This window comes from Bombyx mori, chromosome 11 (genome assembly GCF_030269925.1).
Source record: "Bombyx mori chromosome 11, ASM3026992v2".
Lineage (NCBI taxonomy): Eukaryota > Metazoa > Arthropoda > Insecta > Lepidoptera > Bombycidae > Bombyx > Bombyx mori.
In genome coordinates this window covers 3,052,575-3,078,946 of record NC_085117.1, presented here as the reverse complement: position 1 = coordinate 3,078,946, position 26,372 = coordinate 3,052,575, and the positions used below count along the sequence as shown (strand labels likewise).

Here is a 26,372-nt window from a genome sequence, read left to right as displayed (position 1 = left end):
TTTTACGGTAGATACTACCTACTTTGTCTTTGGATTCTGTTAAACCATATGATCATAGAGTGCCCTGACCTCAATTAAAGACAGTAATATAAAATCGTATAAATTTCGAATCAAGGCAAGAATACGAGATAACTTTTTGTATAAAATGTATTTTTTTCTTAATTTTTTTTTATTGCTTAGATGGGTGGACGACCTCTCGGCCCACCTGGTGTTAAGTGGTTACATACTGGACCCTATAGACATCTACAACGTAAATGTCGCCACTACTCGCCACCCACCTTGACACTTAACTATAACCTCTAACAGTACATGTTGTTCAATCAATGTCACTTTAGCCTAATGGGTAATAACGGTGGCGATTTTAAAAGTGCTAGCGTGTGGGAAGATGAAATAATAATTGGCCGTGCCTTCTTAGGTTCTTTCAGAATTCCCAGTTTATTATTATCTGCATTTTTTTCTTTTAATCAAAATTTTACACTAATAAACAGAAATACAATTTCTAAAAAATCATCATATCCATAATAAAACTTTATGATTTCATAACTCCACACTGGCAGTAATACTAACGGAAAAAGCTTGCGGCATAGAAAAACAAGAGAAAAACTGTCGAGTCTTGTTAAAATTAAGTGACCTATCATTTTGCATTGTAATATGTTATTTTTAACCATACTTTTCCACCCTCATAAGCACCAACTCTGTGTGAATTAATAAAAATTTTAAATATAAAAATAAATAAAGTAGGATTAGTACACTTTGATTTAGCATGTGACGTCTCAAATAGTATGTATGATGTAACGCATAGTGACTTTTCCATGAAAGTCTCGAAGTACCCAGAAAAACGTACTCTGTGGTTAGACCCTATCTAGTCTATATTCTGTTATCTCTAATTTATGGTAATTCTTGACGTTCAGTGCGACCGTGTATTATCATAGTAAACAAAAGAAGAATTGCATTAAAGGTAAGTGAAAGCACCTTTTGAATTATTCGCAATAGGGAAACTATGTTGACATCTTGTTTAATCAACATTAACTATATATGACAAAGAAAAATAAACCAAAACTTCATGACCAGCAAAGTCAGTTGACATCGTCTAACTTTTTTATTTTAGTTTCACAAAAGACCGTCGCGGCGTTGTAGTCGACACATATTTTGGTCACGTGACCATTTCAACCGCCAAAATAATTTGTCATTTTTCACCGATCTTCAGCGAGAATTAAACAGTGTCTGGACTTTTTAAGATCAAAAACATTATTAAAAGTGAAACGTGTGTGTGGTTATAGTTAAAAAAAGAATTAAAGAAAACCGAAACATGGCCAAAGTTCATATAACCAATGTAGTTGTATTAGACAATCCAAGCCCATTTCTCAATCCGTTTCAATTCGAGTTAACCTTTGAATGCATCGAAGAACTCAAAGAAGATTTGGAATGGAAGATGATTTACGTTGGTTCTGCGGAAACGGAAGAGCACGATCAAGTTTTAGACACAATTTACGTTGGACCCATCCCAGAGGGAAGACACATGTTCGTATTTCAAGCGCCACCACCGGACGTCACAAAAATACCGGAGAATGACGCTCTCGGAGTTACTGTCGTATTATTAACGTGTTCGTATCGGGGACAGGAGTTCGTGAGAGTAGGCTATTTCATAAATAATGACTACAGTGAAAGCGAACCTGAATTACGAGAGAATACACCAGCTAAGCCTCAGTTTGATAAAGTAGTGCGTAATATATTAGCTTCAGCGCCCCGTGTGACGCGGTTTAAGATAAACTGGGCAGAGCCTGATGCTGGTACGGCCATCGACGCTGGTGACAGCAATCTAGAAATTTCTCATGCGCCCAGCAACGACTCTTACAGTGCTAGTTTTAATGCTGAGAGTCAGATAAGTGGAATAGAGTTTCAAGGTAGTTTAAGCGGCTATGGAGACAATTCTAACTCAATAGCGCCAATGGAATGCTGAGGTGAGTGATTTTTTTTTTATGACAATTTGCTTTATTTTTCAAACTGCTATTTTGCCACTTATGTCCATGCTAATTTGAACTAAGAACTTTTTGCTTAATACTCATGAATTTACATGATGTTGCAATGTCTCCATATTTTTAATTGCACTTTAAATGGTAACTTAATGTAAAAGAAACTGATCTGAACCTTATGGACAGTGCTAAAAGACAGACAGACATTGTTGTGATGAACAGGTTTATTCGTTTGGTTTATATGTATATAGATGTAAATATGTGTAGTTATGTTTATCAGTCTCCAGTTTCAATACTACCGGGAATCCTAGTTAATGGCTGATGGCTGCTCATTTTTTATTGAAGGATAGCTCAATATCTGGTTATAATTGTTTTCTGGAGCTTATAGACACCAAATGTGTGATACCATGTGCTACCAACTAAGTAACTTTAGTTAAATCCAAGTAATAATTCCTTATTTGTTTATTTCATAAGTGGCTTAACCAACTGTGAGCGTACAGCCCAACAGATGTTAAATAGTCTCTTCAAGTACTGGTCATTGCCCTCATTTAACTCATCTACTACGACAAAAAGTTTGATGTGTGAACTAGCCCATAGACACAAACTACTGATTTTTTCACCGGATTTTCTCAGTGAGTTGAGATTCCGATCTGGTGGTAGATTCTGTGAAGCATTGCTCTTGTAAGGAATTCTGTGGAGGAAGTACTAGCAATTCTGTCAGGTTGAGCCTGTGAGCTCACCTTCTGGTCCATGCGGAGTTGGAATAGCCCTTCTGGCTAGCAAATTGAATGTTTACCGGAACCCATTGATGTGACAATATGAATGTCGACACCTACCTTGAGACCCTGAAAGGGCCTTTGCTAATCATGTCTTTTCAACTGAAGTTACTCCTTAAAGTGTAATAGTAAATAATTAAAAAAAATATATACTGATAGATATTATTTATTTTCAGATTATGTAACCAGATATAATAAGAAAGAAATATCATGGACCGTTTTCAAGGCTTTGTTTGTACATAATAAAAAGATTGTAAATGCATGCACATTATTATGAAATCTAATGTGTGTAATGTTAAAACCACATGATTTTGTGAATGGAGAGAGTATTCTCGTACATTGAGCGTACAATGGTATGATCTTGTTAAATTAAAATCTAGCGTTGACTAGTCGATGCCTTTTAAAATAAATAAGAAATTTTACTAAAATTGAACACCATATCACAGTGTATAATAATAATGGTGTTTATTAGTATTTGAATGTAAAACAAGCTTTATGGAATGATTAACGTAAGAAAACCTAAAACAAAATAATACAATGTCTAAACTGTACTTAGAATAAATGATATATGAAGTGTCCTTATAAATATATATAGTACATAAATATTTTGATATATGAGGATGGGATAATAAGTGTTAAATGTTATCCCTTACGTAAACAAAGTCGCACGCAGTGTCGTGATTCCTTAATATATCAAAGATAATTAAATTTGATTAATATATTTCGGATTGTATATTTTGAAAACAATGAACTATATATCTGGATCTTGATAAAATCTATGGTTGTTCCGAAAAGTCTCGCATTAATGATCTATGAAGTTGACTAATATTTATACATAAGTTAGTAAATGGTATACTTTACTTAACGTTTTTTGTGCCGTTTAAATTTGTAATAGACTATTAACACCCTATATAATGCAATGCAGTGGTGTCACAATGCACTGGCCGACACGATCTTTAAGCACGAAGGTCCCTTCAGAAATGTTTCCACTTCTGTTCTTACTTAGACTGTGCCTATCACTTATATTTCTAACATTAAACTAACTACCTAATACACTCTGCCTCTGTAATTATGAAATTGACCAAAATTTGCCCATTTCATTATTATATGATAATTGAGTTTCTTTTAATATTAAAACATATATAACTGCCTAAGTATGTATACAATCTCTCAAGTTAGGGTTGTCAAATAATATAAAAATTTCAGTATTCTACAAATATTTATCTTAATGTAAATTTAAGTTTAGCATAATTGAAATATGAAGTCTATTCTTGATGTATACGCACTGTTCAAAACAAAACAATTCCTATACATCACTGAAAGACTACACACTGCTATGTATTTGTTGTGAAAGTTTTTATTACAAATTTAACTGTTTAAACAAGTTTTCCTGCCATTGATACTTGCTACTATGAGTACCCTCACCAGTGGAGACCACTGGTGAGGGCCCTAAGTACCAGCGGGGTGCCTTAGGACAACAACAACAACAACCCTGGGTGTTCACTCTGGACACTCTCCAATTTTAATAATAAGATTATACGAGTTACTGACTTAATATGTTACAATAGAGAAACAAAGAAGAGAATTAAAAAGAAATAGAATGAATCTTGTGGTTTTAACATTTGTTAAATTAAAGTCATTTCAAATTTCTCGATAACGTAAAAGCAAACGGTTGTATACAATGACTGCTGAAGAATAAATATAAGTTTGGAGTGTTTCTTAAATGTATATCAAGTTTTTATTTCATTTGCCGCAGTGAAGTACTGGCTTAATGTGTCAGCTAGGTTACCATTTGATCATGAGACCTGAAGCCACAGTGTCTCATTTGACTCTCATTAAAGTGAGGAACGTAGTGTTTAATATTGGAAGTTATTTAATTAGGATTATGTTGTGAGGATATTTTTACTAAATGATTACATGAATATAATTTTACCCTTGCAGTTTTTTTTTATTGCTAATATTACTGGAGGCGAAGCATGCAGCCCAGCTGGTGTTAAGTGGTTACTGAAGCCCATAGAAATCAAGAACAATCTACAACGTAAATGTCGTCACCCACATCGAGAAATGAGTTCTAAGGTCTCAGCCCCACCTTTCAATTTGAAACGCATTACTGCTTCACGGCAGAAATAGGCAGGCTAGTGGTACCTGCCTGTGCGGGGTCACATGCCTTACCAGTAGACCGTAGTCTTGATACTATAAGAAAGAGGTTCCAAAGATTTTTAGAACAATATTTGGGAATTGTCGAAAACTGTAGTAGAATTATCTTATTGCTTTAGTATTGCCAGTATGCAAGCTTCCTTAGGCTTAGCAACGTATAACTGTAATTAAGTTTGATAAATTAACTATAAAAACTTAACTATAAAAACTTCACACTAACATAGAGTATTAATGAAATTTGTATGATAACGAAGAAAATTAAGAAAATACATATTTTGTGATAATTGAAAAAATAGTAGAGTCCTAAGTTAGCAAATAAAAAAATATTGTGTAAATAAAATAAAATAAAAAAACTGGTAAGTTACAATATTTGTTTAATTTAGTATATTACCTCGTACTGTTTATTACATTTTTTATTTATTATGTTGCTTGAATGGGTAGACGATCTCACGGCCCACCTGGTATTAAGTGAGTATCGGAGCCCATAGACATATACAGCGTAAATGCCGCTACCCACATGGTCTGTTTTTTTTTTTATTGCTTAGATGGGTGGACGAGCTCACACCCCACCTCGTGCTAAGTGGTTACTGGAGCCCATAAACAACCGCAACGTAAATGCGCCACCCACCTTGAGATATAAGTTCTAAGGTCTCATGTATAGTTACAACAACTTTACAGTACAACGGCCACTTCGATAAAGCGGCACGACACGAGAACCCTCTCATCGTGGCCGCCGGTAACTACATTCCCGATCCTGCGGAAAGAATGGAAAGCAGTCGACGTCGCCCAAAACACGTCATCTCGGATCCTCCCGATCCACTAACGGTGCTTTTAGGTACTTCAAGCACCGGTCACCGTTCTCGTCGAACCCGTCGCTTACGACGAAGGGCTCGACGAGCAAATTAACTCTCAGACACAGCCCACTGAGTTTCTCGCCGGATCTTCTCAGTGGGTCGCGTTTCTGATCCGGTGGTAGATTCTGCGAAGCACGGCTCTTGCTAGGGTTCGTGTTAGCATCGTAGTCAGGTTTGAGCCCCGTGAGCTCACCTACAAACGTTAGGGCGAAGCTGAAATAGCCTCTCAAGGCTATCAGCATAGGTAAAAGTACAACGGGTCAAATAAGCAGGAAGATATTCATTCATTCATTCATATATAGTGGGCAGGGCCGTATTTGATCTACCTAAATAAATCTTAAAAAAAAGGCCTTGGAAACGGAAGTTTATGAAGTTCATAAATCGTCTTCTCGCATTAAAATTGTATAATCTCAAAACTTGCTAATCTTACAGGAGAGTGTTTTAAAGGTTTAACATGTGATATTTTTAATATTAATCATCTTGGCAACATTTATTTTTTATCAGTTACATTAATTATCTGTATTTTAAAGTAAGATAAAATTATGTATTAATTTTGTTAATAGTAGCCAAAATATAGGTAAACTAAATCTAAACTGCGCTCTTTTGACAGTATTTTTGAGAAAAATACTGGTGATACCAAATGTTTACGCCATATTAACTCAATTTCGAATATTTTTGGAAATTTTAGACTTTTAATGCGAAAAGACGAAATGTCATTCGCCAGGGAAGTTTTATTTGTGAAAGAAAATACACTTTACACGTTAGCATACTGTTAAGGTTACAACCTATATACAATCCCTACACAAAACAATCTCATCTTTTAAAATCTATAGGTAATAATCGATTGTTGATTGGCGGTCTGGCAGGGATCTAAATCTTGCAGGCTCAAGGTGTTTTCCCGGATACTACACAGACAAAAGTTCGCCCAAATTGCCGCCGAGAATACAAATTAAGTAATTCCGCTTTGAAGGTTTGGTCAGCCGTTGTATTATAGAAATGAGACTTACAACTCGTGTTCTCGTCGAACCCGTCACTTGCGATGAAGGGTTCGGTGAGTAAACTAACCCATAGACACAGCCCACTGAGCTTATCGCCGGATCTTCTCAGTGGGTCGCACTTCCGATCCGGTGGTTGATTCTGCTAAGCGGTGCTCTTGCTAGGGCCATTGTTAGCAACGCCTCCTAGTTTGAGCCCTGAAAGCTCACATACACGTTAGGGTTACGCTGACCCATCCCCTCAAGGCTATCAGCATAGGTAGAAAAGAAAACAACTCTTGTCTAGTTATGTTAGTACCAGTAAAATCTTTTGAAATATCCTATTATACTACAGTGCCTCCCTAGTACTTTATATTACGTCCATGTCGAATGTGAATAGCGTGTATTTTGCAATTATTCGATTGTGCTGGCTTCAGTGATGATAACGAAATGCTAGCCGTCGCACTGATCGTCATTTTAACAGTCAAATGGTAAGTTTTTTAACACGCTTTCATTAGCTATATCGAGGACTGAAAGGGGATTTGGTTTAAGAGTCATTTCGCTCAATACGCGACATTTAGGTATCTTTGTAATTAAAGGTGCGTATTATTTGGTATCAGCACCAACAGTTCGATGTTTTTAATTGAACTTCAATTAAGTTTATTCCATTTGAAATAGCTGAAGAAGTTTTTTTTTCCACTTAAACTTTAAATGGTTCTTCCTGTAAAATTGCAAAAATGTCGCTTAAACCTTACTTAGCCTTTCACCGCCGATATGTATTAAGTAAATTTAACCTTTGAATGTCATTTGTCAACGACTTTGAAGCTTTGTTTTGTGTTTTCCTACCTATGCTGGTAACGTAAAGGGTTATGGCAGCGTAACCGCGCGAGTAGGTGAGCTCACGGGGCTCTAACCTGACGACGTTGCTAACACTAGCCCTAGCAAGAGCAGTGCTTCGCAGAATCTACCACCGGATCGGAAATGCGACCCACTAAGAAGATCCAGCGAGAAACTCAGTGGGCAGACAATTTTGAAGATGCCCGATGATTAACTCGAAAATTTGTACACGCATCAAGAATCGATGAGGATAATAACATAACTTTATAGCATCGCTCGAATATCCTGACCGGTAGATATCATCAACAGATTAAAATAAAACCCGATGAAATTAAATGTTAGTTCGATTTGCGGTTCAAGAAGGTGTTTTTGTATGTTTTAAATTAAGTATGTTATTTTTTATTATTAAATCTTTTTTTTTTTATCTATCTTGACCCCGTCATTGAGGTTAGGGCAAAGTGTAAAATAATAATAATACGAGCACGCCATTTCTTTTTTTATCACAAGAATGGAGAGTTGAAAAAAAACAGGAAATTGAGTGTAATAATTAGTGACGTGGCGACACCATCTAAAGCCCACGCTCTTAAATAAATGGACGAAAAATGGATGGAAAAACCTAAAATTCATATCTTTTTCCCTACCTATTCGCTGGTCGCCTAGGGCGGTATTCTAGCTATGTCTGGACGAGTAGGTGAGCTCACGGGAGCAATACGATATTTTCGTTTATTTTTTTAAGAACATCTGATGCGGCTCCATCGCAGTATCTACCAGTACGATCTTGCAATACGCCCTACCACCGGTGTGATTAGCGCGAGTTTATTAACGTTCTCGATAGAGTAAAAGTTAACCCAATTTTGTGTGCAGTTGGAACAGCGCCCCTAGCGACAAACGTACGCAACGATCCCATTCCATACAAATTTGAGCTAACTTTTACGCTATCGAGAACGTTAAAAAACTCGCACTAAGCACACAGTAGCTAAAGTTGTGTCAAAGCGCACTATTCGATTCGAATTATATTATTATATAATTTTTTTTTTGTTTTAGTAGCCTGACAGAAGGCGCTTTGGCCAGTAACAGTTCTATCGACCGAAAAGGTAATTGATTATAATCTATGGATTGTTTTTAAATTTCAAAGGTAGAATTAGTTCGTACGAGGGTTGGATCCCGGCCCGAGTTTTTTTTCTTTTCTTACAACCCTTATGCTATTGAGATTTAGACCTCATGTTGCTATGCAGGTGGCGTTTACGTTGTGAACGCAAAGTGGGACATGAGTTCTTTGACCCGTTAGTCAATTTGAGACACGGGTAACCTTTATTAGAAGTGTTTATGGTTATGACATCTTCTGTGACTATGATCGTGTTTTTTTTTTTCATTCTATCTGTATTTCTGGATCGCGTTTAGATCGCAACCGCGAGATGTCGCTACAGCGCTTGCAAGCGCTCCGAGCGCTAATGTCGAGTCAGCGTCCCGTGTTGGCAGCTTATATTATACCGACCGCCGATGCTCATAATGTAAGTCGTGTAACAATTCGTGTCACGTTCTTTGTCCGCGGTGAACTTTTAAATGAATTAACATATTTGAATGTAAATACGCGAATTGTGTGTATTTTGTTCCAACTTTAGAAATAAGATATTTATAATCGATTATTTTATTTATAATTGTAAAGAAATAAATAAATAAAGGTGCATCTTTGGACGCGTGACAGAAGTGATAACTTGAACTAATCTAAATTGAACTATTTAATATTGAAATTGTTTAACTTGAGACAAAGCTGAAGGATACCTAATGTAAAGAAATTGTAACATAAATTGAAAAAAATTTACAAATAGGATTTACATACGTTGTCAGCAATATGCGAGAGAGAAAGGGAAGTCATATAGACTGGCGCCGTAACGCGTTACGTAACGAAGTCTTTTACCCTCCCATAAGAAGTTATCACTTATGCGATGTTACAGTACGTCCTATCATGACGAAAATTCAGAGCGATAAGGCGATATAACAGTGATCTTCGTATAAAATGTCTACTTGCAGTCGGAGTACATAGATGCAGCGGACGCCAGACGCGAGTGGATATCCGCCTTCACCGGGTCGGCTGGCACTGCAGTTGTGACGTCATCGCAGGCTCTCGTCTGGACCGACGGTAGATACTACACGCAGTTCGAGAGGGAGGTCGACTTGTCAGCGTGGACTTTAATGAAACAGAGTGAGTAGTTTGTCTCGCTCTAGGCTGCTTGTTGAGGACTCGGTGTTAGTGGACATAGGTGAGGGGGCAGTGAAAAATCGCCTTTGTCTCCGCCATGTTCCCTTGAGGCCTCTCGGTGTTATAAGGGTCCTTAGTCCCGCCCCACCAAGGGCGGATCCAGCTTTGGCGCCAGGAGGGGGTCACAGTCGTGGGCAAGTTAAGAACTTATAATTTAATTTTGATAACAATAGATAATAAATAAATCATGATGTTCTTCAATTAGTCCAAGTTAGTTCAAGTCCTGGAACTAGCTCAGGGGGGGAGGGTCATGACCCCCATGACCCCCCTGGATCCGCCGTTGCGCCCCACTCGTGGAATGCGACGAAGAGTTCGACGTGCAATTTGACCTATATACCTATAAGACACAATACCAGCCAAATTTTATATAGCCCCTTAGGGCTATTGTGAGGGCATATATATTGTTATCCGAAAACTGCGTCTTCTCACAGCACTACCGGACACTCCCACTTTGGAGAAATGGCTGGCCTCGAACCTCAAAGACGGTGACGTAGTCGGCGTGGATCCCCAAACGATGACCAGAGACGAATGGACTCCGATACAGGTATATAAATATTCTAAAACTCTTGGCATGAGACTCGACAGGTCTCAAATGATCTAGCGGAGTGCGGAAATGGGACGACCATCATTCAAACCACATTGTATGACCTATGTGTGACAGGAGGTAGTTCTTAACTGGTTAACTGTGGGACCATTTTTGAGGGACTTTCAGCGTATGAGGTCTTTTCGAGACAATACTGGACTTCTTACAGTGCACATGAGACCTGAAAGGCCTTACAAAAGTCCGTCTTTGAATATAATTCATACTGGTAGACATAGTCGCCTCCAGTACCGAGCGAAACACGCGGTGTTATCTGCCGCACCAGAAGACTTTGATGTTTTTTCAACCACATAACGCAATCTTTGTGTGAACTTTCCACGACTAAAGGGTACCTTACCACCGGTAATTATGCAGTTTTGTATTTTATTAGCACGGTCCTCTTATTGTCTCGGTATGTTTGTTTCTTTGCGTGTCAAGGGAATCTTTGAACGTCGTTATCTTCGACTCCAATACGTCGGATTAGCTTGAAAATTCGCAAGCGCATCAAGGACCGATGATGATGCGACAATAGTTTTGAAAATTTTCGCCCTAATAAACTTCCCGGTATAGAAAGGATACAAGGAAATGTTGTGTAAATTGATTGTTAGTTCGACTATGATATTCAAACGTATCTCTTAGTTTTTGACGTGATAACGTCTTAGAAATCAATGAACACCGACTCTACGCGTGAAGTGTGTCACGTTCCGCCCGAGCCTGAGCGTGCGAGCGAGAGCGCGGAACAAGCGACAGAGAGGCACGATCGACCCCAGCGTTGGCTTGTGACACGTTTATCTCTCTTCTTGCGTGACGTCAGAGCTAACAGTTCGAATAGTTCCGCTACTGACGTTACCACGTAAAACTATCGTCCGTAAGCCGACTTTACAGACAACCAATATTTTTAAACAGTTCAACATAAACTTTTTATTACACAATTCTATTACTCGGTCGTGGAAATTTTCACTGTACTTACATGTTTTAAGTACACATTTAATTACAAAAATGTGGTAATGATTACTCGTACTTATAAGCCAATAGCTGTACCCGTCCGTTTCGCTGGGCATTTAAAATTAACATTATTGTTTCTCACCCCCATAAAGATTCTCATCATTAAAACCCCCCGCAACTGGTGTAGGGAGTCCAACACTCATATAAATATTAGCCTATCCATTAAATATGTGTATTTTCTACATGGATACCAAGTTTCAAGTCAATCGAATGCACGGTTCAGTAGTTATAACGGAACATCCGTAAATACCACTAGATTTATATATTGTTAGTATAGATTATTGAGCGACTTTCAAGCTAATTAACACACAATCCAGTAAAATACCAAACGTTTCCTTCATTCGAATGCGTCGCCGGTGCAATGGTTAGACACCCTGAGTGTCGTACCGAAGGTCGTGGGTTCGATTCCCACATAGAGCAAACATTGTGGGTTGAACAGTTTTTTTTTTGCTCTTCGGCTGGGTGTTTACTAAATATGTACTATATAAACTAACATAACATGTAGGATCCTCTATTCGATTTGGGTCAATAAAACAGTTAATTGTTTCACACAATTTTTTTTTTATTGCTTACATGTGTGGACGAGCTCACAGCCCACCTGGTGTTAAGTGGTTACTGGAGCCCATAGACATCTACAACGTAAATGCGCCACCCACCTTGAGATATAAGTTGTAAGGTCTCAGTATAGTTACAACGGCTGCTCTACCCTTCAAACCGAAACGCATTACTGCTTCACGGCAGAAATAGGCAGGGCGGTGGTACCTACCCGCGCGGACTCACCACAGGTCCTACCACCAGAAAGTCAGTCTTTATTATAGCATAGTAAATAAAATATTCACGTCTGTTTTCCGTTGCGTCGATTAACTACCCTCATTACTCTCGGTCTCTCTTACCTTCTGACACGACATCTCCTATCTCTTTCACTGTCATGCTCCATATCTGTCATTCCATTCCTACATGTATACATTTAAACGTCCATAAAGTATGTTTAATGGTGCTGGTTCCCGCAGGGAGTCCTAGTTTGTGACCGAGTGACCATATCTAGAATTTTACCATATATAATTGGAACGAAGTTCCTTATGAGACGATGCGGAGGGGTACCCTAACCGGGAAAAAACGTCCGTAACGTAAGATTTTATATTTGCTACCTCATAACTTTTGACTAGGTGAATCGATTTTGATGTTTCTTTTCTTATTGGAAAGCTGACGCTTTCCGTGTGGTCTCATTTCAATTTAGTCCAGTTCTGATAATGGTATCCATGAGAAAACCATATAAGCCTTAAATTTGCATTAAGTACGTGCGCGACAAATAGATGAATAACTCAATAACTCAATATCACGCCAACCGATTTCGATTATTATTGTTTTTAGTGTATACTAATTTGTTTTGAAATATCTTTTTTTTTATAAATAAAAAATCATAATAAAAAATGTATACTCGAATAGTTATTTTCTTTATACCTCGAATAGAACTTAAAATTAATATTTTTATAATAAGGTACTTCGTTCCTATCTGGTGTCCCACGAAACCACACATTTTTTTTTTCTAATAAGTTGAGATATTATATGAGATTATATGAGAAAGAGATTATATACGTACGCATTTTGTTATAAAAATAGACTGCCCTAAAGAAAATTAGCGCTCAACTAGTGCCGATTTCGAACAACCTCGTGGATGATGTCAGGATTGAACTTGGGGACCCGGCGCCTAAGAGATCGCACAATGAACTCGCGCCATTACACGTCCGCTACACTGGTAAGCGAATATACAGGATTTATATGGATACCTTAGGTACGAACCCAAGTCGGAGCTTTTAGGTACCTCAAGCACCGGTCATCGTTCTCGTCGAACCCGTTGCTTGCGACGAAAGGCTCGCCGAGCGAATTAACCCATAGACACAGCCCACTGAGTTTCTCGCCGGATCTTCTCAGTGGGTCGCGTTTCCGATCTGGTGGTAGATTCTGCGAAGCACGGCTCTTGCTAGGGTTCGTGTTAGCATCGTAGTCAGGTTTGAGCCCCGTGAGCTCACCTACACGTCAAGGAGAAGCTAAAATAGCATCTCAAGGCCATCAACATAGGTAGGGAAAATAATACATTAAAGCCCACTGAGTTTCTCGCCGGATCTTCTCAGGGGGTCGCGTTTCCGATCCGGTGGTAGATCCTGCGAAGCACGGCTCTTGCTAGGGTCAGTGTTAGCAACCTCGTCAGGTTAGAGCCCCGTGAGCTCACCTACTAATTCTGCGAATTTAGTATAACCCCTCGAGATCACTAGAATAGTTAAAAAAAAACAAGTGCTAAATTTACTAAATCATCGAAGATTACTCCTTTGCTCTTGTAGGCAGATAGGTATGATGCTCACCTGATGGTGTGTAATTACCAGAGCTCTTGGACGTTAGCAAGGCCAGGGACGGAGCGTTTTTTTAAATTTATTTTTTATTGCATAGATGGGTGGATGAGCCCACCTGGTGTTAAGTGATTCTCGAAGCCCATAGACATCTACAACGTAAATGCCGCCACCCACCCTGAGATATGAGTTCTAAGGTCTTAGTATAGGTACAACGGCAGCTGCCCCACCCTTCAAATCGAAACCCATTACTGCTTCATGGCAGAAATAGGCAGGGTGGTGGTACCTACCCGTGCGGACTCACAAGAGGTCCTACCACCAGTAATTACGCAAATTGCAATTTTGCGGGTTTGATTTTTATTACATGCTATGTTATTCCTTCACCGTGGAAGTCAATTATGAACATTTGTTAAGTACGTATTTCATTAGAAAAAATTGTACCCGCCTGCAGGATTCGAACACCGGTGCATCGCTCAACACGAATGCACCGGACGTCTTATCCTTTAGGCCACGACGACTTTAGAGCCAGGCCGCGACAATCCTTCAAAGTAGTTTCAGTTTCATTGTGTGATGTGACAGATGTGATGTGACCGAAGGAGAAATGTGATAAAGCGAAGTATCTCGTTCTCAGGCAGAACAGCGGGAGAGAAGATCGCGGAATTAAGACGGAAGATGGCGGAGAAGAAAGCTTCGGCCCTCGTTCTAACGGCCTTAGACGATATTGCTTGTAAGTCATGCGACCAGAGAACTTTAAATGGGACATGTCTTTTGCTTTTGACTCTGTGGTTTATCTCAGCAGCCTCTCATATCTCTTCTCGGGCTTCGTAAGGCTAGAGCAGCGCTATACCGAGATCCTTGATCGCCAATCAGCCTTTAGAAGCACGGCGTGCTGTAATCCCGCCCGAGTGGTCACCGTCTAACTTATTTCTGCTGCGAATCAATCGTGCATTGCAAAAGTCTTGATCTGAATTCGTGTAGGTAGGCATTTTGTAACAACTTTGTCCGTGGTTACTGTTGCTCATGGGCGCCAGCAATACAGAGCCAAGCCGTTGCCTACCGTTAAGTACTCTCCATAAACCTCGTTTGAAGAAGGACATGCCATAGCGCTCGGGAAACACCGCGGAGGGGAGCTCATTCCAAAGGCGGATGGTACGTGGCAAAAAAGATCCCTGGAAACGCATTGTGGATGAACACTGTGGCTCCAGGTCGTATGGATGAATTCTATTCCGATGACTGGCGGTGCGATGGTAAAAACGAGATGATGGTATCATCTCAACCAATTCCTCAGAGCACTCCCAACTATTGTTTTGTGGTCAGTGGGATCTATAGGCATCAACCACGTCAATGCCGGCGACTATTTCGAGAAATAAGTTCTAAGTCTCAGTTTTTACAAGTACAACGGTTGCCCCACCCTTAAAACTGGTACTCGAACACCGGCACAATCGCATCGGGCGTCTTATCCTTTAAGCCACGACGATTTCACATGAAAGAGACATAGGGCTAGATGACTAGTTATCGGAGAGGTGGCACGTCATTAACTGGAGGTCACTCGACCCCGAAAACGTTCTGTTTGCGTGTAGTGTAGTACATTTAAGTCATGTAATATGTAATAAGAGAAGAGTATTAAACCAACACTTGGACAAGACAGATGTTTCTCATTCGAACTAGAAACTCCCTTCTGTCATCATCTCCGTCATCACTCTCCTGTCATCATGGTTTATTTACTACATAAACTTCCTCAATACTTGCGTTGTGGAGAATTGATTTGACCTTAACATCAGCCGTGTCCTCTCGGTGGGCCGTCCTTCCGAAGCAGCTGCTCTTGAGCTGCTTTAGCAAATCCTACCCCTTGTAGCTCAGCTACCACGCTTACCCACGTATCCTGGTGAAACTGGTCAGACCTCCGGACCACCAGTTACTCCCACCACGGTACTGACTTTTCAATTTCCAGACACGTTAAATCTACGCGGCTCCGACATCGAATATAATCCGGTCTTCTTTTCGTACCTGATCGTGATGGAGACCAATGTTGTTCTATACTGGGGCGACGGTCAACTGCCCCCCTCCGTGACGGATCACCTGAGGGAGGAGGGCGTGGACAGTGTCGAGGGCAAACCTTACGGGGACATTTTGGAGGGCTTAAAGGAAATGGCGGTGAGCATTGTTCAGTGGTTCGTTAATGATGGATGGATGGATCTTGGATATCAGTCTGGGTGAGAGGACTAGCGTCCTCCGGGATACTAGGTGACAGCCTCGGCGGCTCCGTCTAACGGCGTCGTATCCTCCGAAACAGAAGGCAGGTCTGCTTCCAAGAGCTCCTAGCAGCGATACGATGTTTAAGTGCAATCTCTGAAATTATAATTTCGTGCGTATTAATACGTAGCCTGAAGAGACAGACAGTCAGGTTCGTCATTATTCACCAGGAACTGGAGTCGGACGTTTTGGATATGCTTATCGGCTACTCGATTGCAGACATCAAAGGCTGTAACTTTGACGATCCTACGTTAGTTTTCGGATGACAGCTGTCAAATTTGACAGGTGTCATTTTTTTTTATGTCTGCTTTCGTTTTCACAGCGAGAACTGTCGGAGAGCGGCGACGGGAGACACGTGATCTGGTTGTCCAATGACGCTAATGAGGCGATCCACAGAGCCGCCTCCGGGGTGAGTTCTTAAAATTGTTCTCTTATATTAGACATTGAAATGGAATTACTTTTTTAAAATACGTTGACTGCTATGTAGGTCACTGGTGCCCTACGCGGCGCACTGAATAAGGTTGCCAGACGTCCCGTATTTTCTGGGACGTCCCGTATTTTAGGCTCTGTCTTTTTTATAAGGGACTATTTTTTTCAATTCTCCAACGGCCTTGTTTGCTTAATTTCAGTCTGATGTCCTAAAGCGTCCGATTGATTTAATATCGGAGGTGTCGCCCGTGAAACTGGCTAAATTGGTCAAAAACGAAATCGAACTGCAAGTGAGTATCGTATAGAGCAGATCTGTCGATTAAACGTAGGAGATACAGGTAAGATAAGGATAAAGTAAATATAAGTAAGAGTTTTTAAGGTATTACATAGCTTTTATCGTGGGTTTTGAGCGCGGCGACCGAGAAATTCCGTAACGAAAATGAAACCTAACACCCCCACTCCGCCTACCATATAGCTCGGGTTCAACACACTCACACGTTGCGCTTGTGTAGTGTTTGTGAATAAGCGTGCGGCGTGACGTCGCACTGCATGCAGATCATGAAAAGTCTGTCCATCTCTCTCTCGCGCTGTCTGGCTTTCGAGTGTGAAGGGGACAGTTTGTGTTTTGCTTTTGATAATGTTTATAAATATAGCCTGGTCTTATTTTATTAATTATTGTTTTAATATTAAATTATTATTGTCTAATTATAATTGCATAAGTTCAAAAAAAAAGCTATACAATCGCTTTCAGTCCCCGAGTACCATACGTGTTTTTTTTTATTGCCTTTAACGGCATACGGCCCACCTGATGGTGAGTGGTTAGCCCATGGACGTTAGCAATGTCAGGGGCAGAGCCAAGCCGCTGCCTACCGTTTAGTACTCTCCACAGGCCTCGTTTGAAGAAGAACATGTTATAGCGCTCGGGAAACACTGTGGAGGGGAGCTCATTCCAAAGCGGGATGGTACGTGGCAAAAAAGATCTCTGGAAACGCACTGTGGATGAACTGTAATCCGATGTGCTCTTCGAAAAGGAACGTGTGATTGGTTCGCGGCAGAGATTGGCAAGACAATGGTCATGTCAATCTCTGTGCATGCTCACAATACCTAAGCCCCAATAACCAGGTGTTTGAGGGTGTAAAGATCATATTTGATAAGGAAGTGTTGTGTGAACAAATTTCGGGTATTTTATGGCTTAGATGGCACGAGCGCGCCTGGTGTTAGAAGTTCAACGGAGCCCATAGATATCAAAAACTTAGATACCGCTACCCACCTTGAGAGATGAGTTCTAAGAGTCTCCGTTTTAACAGTACATCGGCTGCTCCACCCTTCAAACCGAAACGCATTACTGCTTCACGGCAGAAACAGGCAGGGTGGGTATCGACCCGTGCGGACTCACAAGAGGTGCTACCACCAGTACTTGCGCAAATTATAACTTTTTCGCTTTCGACTTTTATATCCGTGGAAGTCATTCGTGAACATTATAGAAAAATTGGCACGCGTGCAACTTGATGGACGTGAAAGAAGTGGAACTTCTATTGCGTTGCGCTGTGTAGCACTGTGGTTTTCTTCATTCATAGAGAACGCTGTGTATAAGAGAAACGACCTAGCTCGCTTTGTCCTTTCTCCCTCTCTCTCTCTCTCTCCTAACACGCCTAAAGAAGTTTCACTTAAAAAATTGGTATCTGCTTTTTTTATTTTTTTATGGCCCTTGTAGGCGGCAGTCGAGCATACGGCCCACCTGATGGTGACTGGTTACCGTCGCCCATGGACTTCAGCAATGCCAGGGGCAGAGTCAAGCCGCTGCTTGCGGGATTCGAACCCCGGCTCAGTCACATCTCTCGATACGAATGCACCGGGCGTCTTATCCTTTAGGCCGCGACGACTAGGATTTGAGAACATATGCCCATTGCTCATCAGGGCTTCCGTAACTGCCACATCAAGGACGGTATAGCCGTGGTCAGGTTCTTCAGGTGGCTCCACGATCAAATTGACAGCGGCGAGCAGATCACAGAGGTGCAGGCTTCGGATAAACTTCTGGAGTTTAGGAGGTAAGGAACTTCGAGTAAGGGCACGTAGGTACTGCAGCAACCGCCGACGGCAAATGAAATTCTGATGAATCGATTAGCCACATACGAAATCTCCCGCTTTTATTGGTAATTATATATCAGTGATTGTGTTCGCGACAGACAGACGCACGATAAAGTGGCGTGACACGAAAACCCTCTAATCGTGGCCACCGCCAATTACTTATCCAAGCGCAACGGATTAAGGCAAAGCCAACATGTCTTATCAGATTCCCTGGATCCATTTACTGGTGGTAGGACCTCTTGTGAGTCCGCACGGATAAGTACCACCACCCTGCCTATTTCTGCCGTGAAGCAGTAATGCGTTTCGGTTTGAAGGGCGGGGCAGCCGTTGCAACTATACTTGAGACCTTAGAACTTATATCTCAAGGTGGGTGGCGCATTTACGTCGTAGATGTCTATGGGCTCCAGTAACCACTTAACACCAGGTGGGCTGTGAGCTCGTGGGCTGTGTGGGCTCGTCCACTCATCTAAGCAATAAAAACAAAACCCCATCAAACCCCCCACCATGCCAAAGACATCGCAGCATCTAAGCAATAAAAAGAAACTCGGTGCTTTTAGGACCCTCAAGCACCGGTCACCGTCCTCGTCGAATTCGTCAATTATGACGAATAGTTCCACGAGTGAACTAACCCATACACAGCCCACTGAGTTTCTCGCCGGATCTTTATCATGATAATATTAATACTAATTTGTTAATTTTTTGGTTTGATATATTCCGGTGGTCGCCGTGTTTATTTATTTATTTATTTATTTATTTATTAAGTTGCACCAACAAAGTGATCATCAATACAAAACATTGACAAATTGACAAAAGTTCATGGCAGATGTCACCTCAATTATAGGTGCAATCGACATTGCATTAACATCAAAAATAAAAATAAAATATACAGCTAAGATTTGGATACATTTCATTCATTGCTTAAGATTAATTTAATTGGGAGATGATCCGCGACAGATTTTTCTTATAAGTAGTGAGACAATTTGAAAAAACATCTATTTCACTTAAAATAAGTTCAGCGCAATCGGACAACTCCGAAGGTTTACAAGAACATAAAGTTTATTTTATTTGTTAGGGACGAAAAGGACTTCATGGGTCCTTCGTTTGGAACGATAGCGGGCAGCGGCGCGAACGGCGCAATCATACACTACAGCCCCGATAGAGAGGGACAGCAGACCGTGATAGAGAGAGACCACATGTTCCTTCTCGACTCCGGCGGGCAATACAGGTGCGACCCCCCTTCGGATGGCATGTTACAGAGTGGGGACCGACAGTGGGACGGGGGTCGGTGCTTTTAGGCCAGCGGTCGGGGAACTTTTTTAATTAGTATTACCCCAAAATATTTTTGTGTAAGTTGATATTACCCGATGGCGAAGAATAAAAAAAAAAAAAGTGTGTGTGTCCGCTCCGACGCACGACTGGAGTTTACTGGATATAAAAAATTAAACGAAACAATACGAGAAATAGTTCTATATTACGACAACACGATACACTACAGATTATTAACAAATTAACGAGACACAAAACAAACGACTAACAAATATATGAAAATACAATAATGAGAGAAACGCGCGATCAGTACGAGGCTTTGTGGCGGACTGCCGGCGCAGGCGCATAACGCATTTCGTGTGACATGCTAGTACGATTTTGGTCCCCATAATTTTCATACCCCGGGCCTATATATGTAAATCGATTCTAAAGGAGTAAACTCCAAAAAGAAATCGCTTCTTTTTAGTATCTTTAATATTATAGACCCCATGATAATTTTGAAAAGAAAACAATAACTACAAATTTTATCGATTCTAAAGAAGTTTCACTTCAATATATACTTTTTACTCGCAAAACTTTCATTTTTACCCCCCAAAAGTTTCATTTTACCCTATTTGGGGTACTTTACCCCGGTTCCCCGACCGCTGTTTTATGCCCTCTAAGCTCCGTTCTGGGCTATGACGTCGAATGGGGACAAGAGCTTACTGATGATAGGACGTCCTGTGAGTCCGCACGGGTAGGCACCACCATCCTGCCTGTTTCTGCCGTGAAGCAGTAACGCGTTAGAGAGGTTGGACAGCCGTTGTAACTATACTTGAGACCTCAGAACCCATGTCTTGAGGTGGGTGGCGGTATTTACGTTGTAGACGTCTATGGACTCCGGTAACCACTTAACCGCCAAGTGACCATACCATCCCAAACGCGCACTTCTCAACTTCTCTGTCACAGGTGCCACTTTCAGACTCCCTCTAACATATTTATATTAAAATATTAACAAAGCATATTTATATTAAAATATTAAGCGGTAGGCAGCGGCTTCGCTTTGCTCCTGGCATTGCTGAAGTCCATGGGCGACGGTTACCATTCAACATCAGGTGAGCCGTATGCTCGTCTGTCTACAAGGGCAATAAAAAAAAAGGAAGATTGAAAGGTTATTTGGCTTATACGACATATTTAAGCATCTTTACAGCAGAGCCATTTCAACCTCAAAATTTGGAAAGAATATAACAACAATAAAAAAAAATTCTTCAGCTATTTGAATGGAGTAAACTTAATTGAAGTTCAATTAAAAACATCGAACTGTTGATGCTGATACCAAATAAAACGGACCTTTCATTACAAAGATAAATGTCGCGTGTTAAGCGAAATATCGCTTAAACCAAATAGCCTTTCGTCCCTCGATATAATGGCGGCGATTAAAAACCGTAAAATATGGTTTTAAATTTTTTAAGTCGAATACTGTATGTTAAAATTGTGTATCTTGGCTCGAAGAGTCTGGCTGCTTAGTGCGAGTTTTTAACGTTTTCGATAGCGTAAAAGTTTGCTTACGTTTGCCGCTAGGGGCGCTGTTCTAACTGCATACAAAATCGAGTTAACTTTTACGCTATCTAGAACGTTAAATAACTCACACTACACACACTGACCTCTGTGTGTCTGATTGGAGTTGTCCCGTCCACTACGGTACATAATCAATAGAAAATCCTCACATCGGAACCGTGTATGAGGAATCCAGCAGAGCTTTTGTTTACGAAATTCAGGGATGGCACGACCGACATAACTCGCACGCGGCACATGAGCGGCAACCCTACCGCGGAACAGAAGGATGCGTTCACTCGAGTGCTAAAAGGTCAGATTATGATCGGCAGCGCTTTATTCCCGAAAGGCGTTAAGGTAAGATTGTTTCATTACATAGTCCAGCCAGTTCCTTGCTTAAATTAAAGGCAAAAAAATATATAATATATATGTTAAAATGTTAGTTAACTAAAACGACTCTAGAAATAATATGAACTAGTGGTCCCCCGGTAGTCGATATTCGACTATAATTAATTGTAATTACAAGTTTGAAAATTATTATTGTTCTATTGTCAAAGACTATTTATTATACTTCTATAATCACAGATTTCGCCGAGACTACATTACTAATATGAATAAAGACAAAAAATATTTAATCTATTCTCAATTTGACCACAGACTATAAGCAATAAGAATAGTTTGACAATAAACAAATAGTATGCATGCGTGTGTGTATCAAATACATGGTAGCGTGTTTAATGTTTTTATTTATTGATTTAATGTATTTTTATGTATAATTAAAAAAAATTAACATTCTCCTCCGTCCGCGCAATTTTCGTAAAAAACGGTACAAAGTTTTTGCTTCACGCATTAATATATAGATGTTAAAACAGGCCCCCGGGTGTTAGTTGTTGTTACTCTATAAGTAACCCTGAACATTTGTTTCGCGCATCAGCATTTTATTTTGCCAGCTGTCAAATGTGACATCTGTCAGAGTTTATTGAAAGTCGAAGTTTCGTCCGGCAGGGCAACGTTCTGGACAGCTTCGCGCGTCACGCCCTGTGGGAGGTGGGCCTGGACTACGGTCACGGGACGGGTCACGGCGTGGGTCACTACCTCAACGTGCACGAGGGTCCGTCCGGAGTCTCTTGGCGTCCGTACCCCGACGATCCTGGACTGAACGTTGGACAGATATTGAGCAACGGTCCGAGATGTTTTATTTATTTAAAATAGGTTATCTCTTTTATTCAGGACTAGCTGTACCCGTCCGCTTCGCGAGGCATTTAAAATTAACATTATTATTTCTCACTCCCATAAAGATTCTCATTATTAACGCTCCCGCAACTGGTGTAGGGAGCCCAACACTCATATAAATCTATCCATTAAGCACATGAATTTTCTACATGGATACCAAGTTTCAAGTCAATCGGATGCATGGTTCAGTAGTTATAACGGAACATCCGTAAAAGCACTGTAGATTTATATATTAGTATGGATTTCGCGTGTCGTGAACATATTTAAAACTAATAACAGTTTATATCAACTTTAATTAAAAATTACTATAAGAAATAATAATTGTTTGTCTGTGAAGTCGGTTTACGGACGATAGTTTTACGTGATAACGTCAATAGCGGAACTATTCGAACTGCTAGCTCTGACGTCACGCGAGAAAGACATAGATGTGTCACAAGCCAATGCTTGGGCCGATAGTGCCTCTCTGTCGCTTGTTACGGGCTCTCGCTCGCATGCTCAGGCTCGGGCGGAACGTGACAATTTTTCGTGCGTGTACCCGATGTTCGTCGATTTATGAGACGTTATCCGTTATACCGACATTACAGACAACCAATTATTTAAAAAAAAATCGACACTGGCAACAATAGAATTTCAAGAATTCGTTTGCCATACCGAAAAAAATAATAAGAAGGAGATGATGTTTTTTAACGTTTTTTTTTTTAAAACAGAACCAGGCTTCTACAAAGTCGGCGAATACGGAATTCGCCACGAAGATCTAATAGAGATTGTGGCTGTCGATAAGGGAAGCGATCATCCTAAGGTAAATAGTGTATAGTACATATTTTATGACGTCACAAACCAGTAAACAAAGTAGCTACGTCACATGAATTTGGCGAAACGCTCGATAATTATATTTGTGTTAGGGTAAGTTTTATGAGCCCTAAGGGGATAAGTACCATCTTTTTTGCTCACCATTCAACATCAGTATATCCCAGCATTTTTTTATTGCCTTTTTAGGCAGACGAGCATACGGCCCAACTGATGGCGAGCGGTTACCGTCGCCCATGGACTTCCGCAATGCCAGGGGCAGAGCCAAGCCGCTGCCTACCGTTTAAGTAGACCTTTAAGTCTTACTTGTGTATAAGACACATCGCTGTCTCATCTATTTCTGTGACGAAGCGAATGCGGATTCGACTTCATTAAGATTCGGTCGTTCGACCGCTTCACTCGAAGGGCTCGGAATCGGGGCCGCGAGGAAAAACCAAATTAATCTATGGCCGAACTCACGACGGCCACTTTTATTCCAGGCGAAGAATCTGAGAGGCGATTACGATGGTCGAGGCGTTTTGGGCTTCAGCACGTTGACTTTAGTGCCCAATCAAAGGGAATGTATCGATGCAGAGATTATGACCGATTTCGAGGTGAGTGAGTGATTTCTAACGTGCCGATCAATTTGATTTTGATTGGTGATTGCTCACTGCGATGTCTTCGGGAAGAGGGTTGGGGGGTGGGTCAATGAATTCTGATATAATTCTTCGAAGCTCTACCGTTCACAGATGACAGACGTGATTTTGATTGGTAATTGCTCATTGTGATGTCTTTGGCATGTCGGGGGGTTCGATGGGGGGGTCAATGAATTCTGATCTAATTCTTCGGAGGTCTACCGTTTAGAGATGTCATACATGATTTTGATTGGTAATTTCTCATTGCGATGTCTTTGGCATGTCGGGGGGTTCGATGGGGGTGTTGATGGGGGGGGTCAATGAATTCTGATATAATTCTTTGGAGCTCTACCGTTTACAGATGTCATACGTTATTTTGATTGGTATTTGCTCATTGCAATGTCTTTGGCATGTCGGGGGGTTCGATGGGGGTGTTGATGGGGTGATCGATGGGTTCTAATATAATTCTCCGGAGCTCAACCGCTTACAGATTTCATACGTGAACGCGTACCATCGAAGAGTGCTTGACACATTGAGTCCGATACTGAAGGAGCGCGGTTTGCTTAAGGATTTGGAGTGGCTCGAAGGTCAATGCATCCCGATAACCAGGAAGTGAACCCTCAAGAACCTTGGATCACTCGTGCAACAGAGACGCAAGATTTGGTTTCTATGCGAATCGGAAAGAGATGACTAATAAATAAATGATTTTCAGACGATGTTCTATTGTGTATTAATTGGTTTGCCTTTATTGGCTTGGCATGTTTGTATGTATGTGAGGGAATCATTTTCAGTGACGAAAAGACGTCCCATTGATTTGGTAATTTCCACACGCGTCTAGGACTATGGGTAGGTACCACCGCCCTGCCTATTTCTGCCGTGGAGCAGTAATGTGTTTCGGTTTGAAGGGTGGGGCAGCCGTTGTAACTATACTTGAGGCCTTAAAACTCGTATCTCGAGGTGGGTGACGCATTTACGTTGTAGACGTCTATGGGCTCCAGTAACCACTTAACACCAGGTGGGCTGTGAGCTCGTCCCATCTAAGCAATAAAAAAAGAACAAGGTTGAGAACTGACAAGAAATAACGATGAGGTTAGTAAAACTTACAATTTCTCCGCTTATGTCAAGAACGGCCAGTAACAACGCCAAGCGAACAAACTCTTCAGATGGATTTTGCATATGTCCTCTCGGGTATTGAATTTATTCCCGCCTAATAATCTGTCAAAACTTTGGAAAAAGTACAATAACTGTTGACGCACGCTCTGAACTTTCAACCTAGCTTTTGTTGCTTAGAGACCGTCTCTTGCGTCGTGTGAGATCGAGCGGTGTCGTTTAGGACCAAACGATTTAACAATCGAGCTTCTGCATCATTGTGGCGGGCTTTTTTTTATTGCCCTTGTAGGCAGACGAGGATACGGCCCACTAGATGGTGAGCGGTTACCGTCGCCCATGGACTTCAGCAATGCCCGGGGCAGAGTCAAGCCGCTGCCTACCGAATAATATAGGTAGCCATCATACAAACACAAGATATTTGACAGACGCCTGAATATCGCTTACGACATTTTCAAGATAAGCTTACGTAGATAGTAACAACAACATGGGACCGTCGGTCTACCGAGCAATGTCACCCGCTCGGTGGAAGATCTTCCCTCCGTCGTTACACCTATAATTGTGTTCAGTTCCTCACATTACACACCAGCTGGTGCCATTTGGTAAGAAGTTATGATGATTACGTCGACACTGTTATACGGAATTCTATGAACTCCTTTTTTTCCAAAAAAAACTAAATTATATATTTATAAATTAAAATTAAAATTAAAAATAAAATTAAATTATATATATATATATATAATTCGCACTGGATTTAATTGAAAAGTGATAGGCACGAGCGCGGCGAAGGATGGAGACGAACTGACTGAGTGAGTGGGAATGGTAATGAGGTATGGTATGGATAAGGTTATGGGAAAGCTGATGCAGCAGGAATACGGTTGGGTCTGCATATCTACAGTACTGGAGCCCGGATATAACAGAACGGTGAGCACGGCTTTTTTATGAGTAAGTTTTCGTTTAGAACTTTCATGTCAAACCCGGCGGCCCGCACCAACTTGGAGCCCCTTCAGGTTATTCAATCCCGATTCTGCAGGATAGCCGTCAGAGCACCATGGTTCCTGAGGAACGTGGATCTCCACGATGACCTGGAGCTCGACTCTGTCAGTAAGTATCTACAGTCGGCATCGCTGCGCCATTTTGAGAAAGCCGCACGACATGAGAACCCTCTCATCGTGGCCGCTGGAAACTACATACCCGACCCAGTAGACCGAATGGTAAGCCGTCGACGTCGCCTAAAGCACGTCATTACGGATCCTCCTGATCCGTTAACGGTGTTTTTAG

The 26,372-nt window shown here is 41.0% G+C and overlaps 2 protein-coding genes across 6 annotated transcripts; both read left to right on the top strand.

Annotated features, from left to right (window-relative positions):
* Positions 1 to 846: 846 nt before the first annotated feature.
* Positions 847 to 24,700, top strand: LOC101744492 (xaa-Pro aminopeptidase ApepP). 5 transcript variants are annotated; one of them, XM_038013890.2, is made up of 17 exons: positions 847 to 958; positions 8,616 to 8,665; positions 8,973 to 9,082; positions 9,603 to 9,774; positions 10,263 to 10,375; positions 13,037 to 13,172; positions 14,393 to 14,488; positions 15,713 to 15,915; positions 16,337 to 16,423; positions 16,644 to 16,733; positions 18,361 to 18,491; positions 19,604 to 19,756; positions 21,555 to 21,687; positions 22,336 to 22,513; positions 23,271 to 23,362; positions 23,850 to 23,963; positions 24,475 to 24,700. In XM_038013890.2, the coding sequence occupies exons 3-17, from the start codon at positions 8,987 to 8,989 to the stop codon at positions 24,598 to 24,600; spliced, it is 1,920 nt and encodes a 639-aa protein (XP_037869818.1). In that variant the 5' UTR covers positions 847 to 958; positions 8,616 to 8,665; positions 8,973 to 8,986; the 3' UTR covers positions 24,601 to 24,700. The 5 variants fall into 5 exon arrangements, with proteins under 5 accessions (XP_037869818.1, XP_037869819.1, XP_037869820.1 ...); XM_038013891.2 differs by having other exon boundaries at positions 859 to 958; positions 8,619 to 8,665; XM_004922284.5 differs by lacking the exon at positions 847 to 958 and adding an exon at positions 7,111 to 7,225.
* LOC101742242 (histone chaperone asf1) lies at positions 1,310 to 1,960 on the top strand. Its single transcript, XM_004922198.4, has one exon. The coding sequence runs from the start codon at positions 1,310 to 1,312 to the stop codon at positions 1,958 to 1,960; it is 651 nt and encodes a 216-aa protein (XP_004922255.1).
* Positions 24,701 to 26,372: the final 1,672 nt, after the last annotated feature.

What these genes read in the sequence shown, in the direction of transcription:
- LOC101744492 (XM_004922284.5), top strand. Translation starts at nt 7,185, where the DNA reads ATGCTAGCCGTCGCACTGATCGTCATTTTAACAGTCAAATG. An exon ending in TCCACAGAGCCGCCTCCGGG is followed by an intron (nt 16,424 to 16,643) that starts GTGAGTTCTTAA and finishes GCTTAATTTCAG; the next exon opens with TCTGATGTCCTAAAGCGTCC. An exon ending in AGGGAAGCGATCATCCTAAG is followed by an intron (nt 23,363 to 23,849) that starts GTAAATAGTGTA and finishes CTTTTATTCCAG; the next exon opens with GCGAAGAATCTGAGAGGCGA.
- LOC101742242 (XM_004922198.4), top strand. Translation starts at nt 1,310, where the DNA reads ATGGCCAAAGTTCATATAACCAATGTAGTTGTATTAGACAATCCAAGC.